The 5,346-nt window shown below is 36.7% G+C and overlaps 1 protein-coding gene across 1 annotated transcript; it reads left to right on the forward strand.

The window, feature by feature from the left end:
- Positions 1 to 1,576: 1,576 nt before the first annotated feature.
- LOC148959504 (uncharacterized) lies at positions 1,577 to 5,335 on the forward strand. Its single transcript, XM_089110646.1, has 2 exons — positions 1,577 to 3,148; positions 5,033 to 5,335. The coding sequence occupies exons 1-2, from the start codon at positions 2,347 to 2,349 to the stop codon at positions 5,197 to 5,199; spliced, it is 969 nt and encodes a 322-aa protein (XP_088966772.1). The 5' UTR covers positions 1,577 to 2,346; the 3' UTR covers positions 5,200 to 5,335.
- The last annotated feature ends 11 nt before the right edge of the window (positions 5,336 to 5,346 follow it).

Here is a 5,346-nt window from a genome sequence, read left to right on the forward strand (position 1 = left end):
AGTAATTAAATCTGCTCTTTCTATCCGTTTGTCTGCTAGAAATCAAGCTATATCGATAGATAGATACAATTCAGACAACGTTCGACACGCACTTAGGCCCTTGTTTACAGATTGATCTCCTCCACAGTTTCGGGGTCAAATCACTGATCAGTGGGTCAAATAGGGAAACAGCTGCCTAAAGCCAATAATTGTTAGGAGCCCTGTCTTCTGACATTTGTGCCATTTGTCTTGTTATTACGCACCAAATTGAGGAAATTTTTAAATTATCATTCAAAATTTCATTTACGAATTCACGGAAAAATCACGTTTCACGCTTCACGTAGGAATCTTAATTCACGAAATTACCCATAAAAAATCGAGATTTCACGATTTCATGCACGAAAATATGGCCAATAACGCATCACGCAAAAATACGGGGGGGGGGCCCTCTAGAATCGCAGCGCATCGAGATTATTTTAACTTTTTTTGTAAGAATTGATTTATATTGTCATTGACAAAGCCTTAAATATTCATTTTATATGTATATTTTAACACCATTTCTTTGATCAAACCACGAGAAAAGACATTTTTACTGCAGCGGGTAGACAAGAAGGAAACATCCTAACGGGCTTTTTGGTCGAAGAGACGGCACAGCGATATCTTTCTTCGGAAGCCCAGGTTCACGAACAGTAAACATTCAGACTTGCTGCGATCATCAATATCCCTATTACACGCTGACTGTCCCGCACAAAATGTTTGTTTACAGTCACGTGACCCAGACATTTGTGCCTTGACTTCTGGGCCAAAAAACAAAACATAACTGACTTGGCTTCGGTTAAGATCTCCAGAGATGATTCAGATGTCTCCTACTCCGTTAATTGAGCCCTGCCCTTGTAATTAATGCTGTGAACTGGAGTTCGATTCTCTCCAAGACCATTAATCATTAACAACAACAAAATTCGTCAGATAACTTTTCGGCGGATAAACTTTGTCGAAAAAAAATTCGGAGAACTTTTCAGAATTTCTTCGTGACAAAATTTCGTCATGGATATTTAACAGAGAGATAGCAACATATTACGAAAATATTAAGAGACAAAACCTTACAGGTTGCTTTATATTCAATCCAATTGGTACCTAGCTACTTCGAGGAGACTTTTTCACACAGAAAAGCATGTTAGGAGAACCAGATCAAGGCGGTAGCTTTTAGACGGTATACTCAGTTTATGCAAAGGTGGGGTCAAAAAAGATGCTTTTAGCATTTAAAGAGTAGCTACTCTATATCTAAATGGTATGAAAGTGTATAAACAGAGTATTGATAAAAGTGTATAAATATAATAGTGTGAATATAAGTATAATATTCCGAAAGCAAAAACCATCTCCAACACTAAAAGTTGGCCTGGAAATTTTGCTTCCTGCGGAGTTCAGAATTTGGGTTAAAAAATGCAAATACCTTAAACGAATGAAAGAAATAGTACAGATGAGTGTAAAAAGACAGAGGTAAAATCTTTTGAAACTGGCGACAAAAGACAGTTAGAAAAGTAGCGTAGCCAGGGTGGTAGAATTGGGGGGGGGGGGGGCAAAGGCTATGATGATGGTGATGATGACGATGACAATGATGATGATGATTCAAAGTCTTAAAAGGAAAAAAATGTCGTCGTTATCAAATTCCGTCTTATTTTGAATTTAGTCGATAAAAAATTTCGGCAAAATATTTGTCCGAAATTTTGTCACGGCGAAATTTTTTGTAGTTAATATAGATCCCGTTTACACGAGACAAGTTTCAAAAGGGTCCCTATTCGTTTGAATTCACTTCCTCCTGTTAAGGTCTCGTGAAAACAAAATGCCTCAGTATAAAGATCTATACAGATCTCAATTGGATACATATCTTTCTGGAACTGGTTTCGTGTAAACGGTGTCATAATTGGGCAATGCCATCAATAGTGAGGTGTAATGCCACCAATAAAGGTTCACCTTTCTTTGCTATTCTAAAACTGCAATCGGGGCTGTGACCGACGAAATCCACTCATCCATAATAATGAAAGTGTTTCTAATGAACAAGTCTGTCCCTAGAATGCCCTCTCACTTGCATTTACTTTAACATCTAGAAGACTTATGCTGTCCCTAGACTTATGCTGTTCCTGAGTGTTGCTCCCTAGTTAATTTAACGGTATAACAGCTACTTTCAAGAAGTTTTTGAAGGAGTCAACCTTGTCCTCACAACTCGACCAGGCGAGAACGTATCATGGATGAACTTCATCAATACATTTTTCAAGCAATTTTTCTTCCAATTCTTTTATGTCATATAGACACGTGGAATGCTAGCAACACATGTCCAAATGAACCTCGTTTGTAAAATTAAATAGGTACATGTTCTCATTTACTCTTATGCGTTCTTATTTTCTATTTACGATTTCAAACATTGCTGGTAAAATTTTTGATTTCCAGAAGGGCTATGTCATGCTGCAAGACATTGATGAAAGACTGCGAGTTGAAGGATGCTATGAAGTTGAAGATGTAAATGAAAAACTTGAAAACCTTTGGAATTGTCTTCAAAGATCTGACGAATTGTCAAAAACATTAACAGGTCAGGTTTGCATGCTTCGTGAAAAGCATCAAAAAGAAATTAGTGAAATGATAATGCAAGTTGAAAAACTGAGGAGCATAACTGAAGACCAAAGTACTGTGATTTCACTTTTAAGAGACGAAAACAAGCAACTGAAAAAGCAGCAGTATGCTGAACATGTTCAACCTTCAAATGAGGATTTTGATGTCGAAGAGGAAATAGACCAACTTTTGATAACAGATGGAATGGTTGAAGTGATGGGCCAAAGCTTGAAGGAGAGATTCAGTCGGCTTGCCTTTAGGTTCACTGAATACAAGTACCTTGTCAAGACACTTGAAGAGGACAAATACAACTTGCAGCAGTACCATGAAAGTTCAAAAGAAAATAGAAAAAAAATCGCAAAGGTTGAACATATTTTTGGTGAGGAAAATAAAGACAAGGCTCAGGCGCTAGCGATGGAAAAATTAAAGATGGAAAAAGAGTTGATGCAAAAAGAAAGGACGTTGAGAGAGGCGCAAATGGCCATCAGTAACCTGCAAAGAAATCTTGAAAACAAAACGATGAGTCACAAAAATGAACTTAATGAAATTAAGAAGTCTTACGAAGGTAATATTACCCACAATTCTACGATTTATGCTTACATGAAACCACACTTTAAACGCTCTGAAAGTATTATCTCTAGGTGATCGTCCCGGGGAGGGGTGGTACTCCCATTAAGTCCTGGCTGGGGGGTTCAGTCGATTTGAGGGTCTTACCAAATGGCTACGAAATGGCTACCAAATGGCCCCGTTTCGATAATAACACTACCACTTCGGGGTATTGCAAGTAGTTGCTCCCTCTTAGGGGAAACTTTAATCAGCTGCTGAGTTTAGCTTGCGATTTATTATAGAAAATTAACAAGATCTTATCTTTCCCGAATCAACAACAGTCATTGGCGGAGAAATTTGTCAAAGTAGGAACAGGCGAGCACAAAAATTGATGCTACCAAGGGCATTATTTCGGTACTTATCCTACCGTTTGAGGGTTATTGTCATAAAAGACTACCATTTGAGAGTAACGTTCTAACACTTCAGTTTTGACCCTCTTTGACCCTGACTGGACCCCACTGTTAGGCCGCAATGGGAGTACCCCTGGGGTGATCGTCAAATTGCTTGCATTACAAAATGTTTCGAGTTTTCAAAAATTCTTTATTTTGACCCAGGTTTCCCTACATGAGCTACATAAAGCCTTTTCTCTTATACTCACAGCTTGCACAGCAGTTTAAATAAAGAAAATACATTTTAGTAGCTTATTTGGCCTTTTTATCTACAACGAAACAAACCAATAGGAAAGACCGCCTATCTATCAGAGCTCGGCATGGGGCAGGCAAAGATTTTTTGGATGGAGTTTTACATTTTCCAAGCAAATGAAAGCAGAAGGATTGTTTTCCTCAGGGGACCGACAAAATTGGTCCAATTAGAAAAATTTGAAATTATTAGAGACTCGAATAGCAGGTTTTTTATAAGGGATATTTAGAATATTTTCAAAAGACCTGAGACAGAGTTTCACAGCTTAACAGATTGAGAAAACTAAGAGCAACAAATGAACGGTGATTGTAATCATTGACGAAAATGCTGACATCTCTAAAGTGTGATTTCAATCACTCAATCAGTCAGTCAATCAATCACTCCAATCATTCAATCAGTCAATCAATCAATCAAAATCTCGATTAGTGTGTCAAAAATATTTAGCTTACAAGCTAATTTGGAACACAACGAAAAAGGAATATTAAGTTAAATAAATGTATAAAATATGAAACTTCAATCTAGTTATTAAAACATAAAAATCCTATGTACAACTAAGCTATAGTCTGCACTCTAAATGATTTTATGTGTACTAAATTAAATATTCTTCCCAGCAAGTTGAACAGTGTGTAGCTTGATGATGTTGATCTTAACTGCCTTACGTTACAAACGTAGAAATCAAAGGCATTTTGCTCAATAGTTTGGAGTCGACAAACCACAAAAAATCTTCATGGAGAAGACCAGAAATGATTTGCATCATTATTATATTTGCATGATACTTCTATTTCATTTTATTACGTTTATAAGAATTGTGACAAGTATCAAAATCTAAGAGATTTCCTTGATTTTCCATTTTTTCTTTAAACTTCAATGAAATTCTATTTTCATGAAATTTATGAACAGCTTTAAGGAGGGAGGGAAGAAGGGAAAGAGGAAAGGAGAAAATGAGGTAGTGAAGGAGTTTGGTTGGGAAATTTAGAGGGAGTAGAGGGCGGAGTTTGGGACGGAAGGAGAGACGAAAGAGTGTTAAAATATTGGATCCGTAGATGTTTCTCGACCCGTTTACAGTGAAGCGCTTAACTTTACTTTCATCTTCATGGGTGTCAATTCCAGGAAACTGATTACTTTGTGCAAAGACAAATCAAAAATTAAAAATCTAGTGCAAAAATCATTAACTAAAATTCTAAAAGCATTTTTTGATTACCAGATGCATTTCAGAAGAGTGTCAATGAGATAGAAAAAGAGCAGAGGGAGACAAATCGAAAAGTTTATGATACAAGAAGACTTGAAATTGACAACCAAATGATGCAGTTAGAAGTTGAGAAGCTTGAAACTGAAAGTTTGAATTCACAGAAAATGGCAAGTAGATTTTAAGTTTCTTATCACGTAAATGATACTTGTTTATAGATAGAAACATTGCAGCAAAGAACTTGCAAAACTCGCCGTTTAAAAGATGTTCTTAGCCAAGAAGGTGCATATTCTAAGTCTACTAGAGGTAGATAGAAGTGATAAGTACACCTT

Source organism: Rhopilema esculentum, chromosome 10 (genome assembly GCF_057945365.1).
Source record: "Rhopilema esculentum isolate cy_ngs chromosome 10, ASM5794536v1, whole genome shotgun sequence".
NCBI classification, from domain to species: domain Eukaryota; kingdom Metazoa; phylum Cnidaria; class Scyphozoa; order Rhizostomeae; family Rhizostomatidae; genus Rhopilema; species Rhopilema esculentum.

What these genes read in the sequence shown, in the direction of transcription:
- LOC148959504 (XM_089110646.1), top strand. Translation starts at nt 2,347, where the DNA reads ATGTTCTCATTTACTCTTATGCGTTCTTATTTTCTATTTACGATTTCA. An exon ending in AATTAAGAAGTCTTACGAAG is followed by an intron (nt 3,149 to 5,032) that starts GTAATATTACCC and finishes TTTGATTACCAG; the next exon opens with ATGCATTTCAGAAGAGTGTC.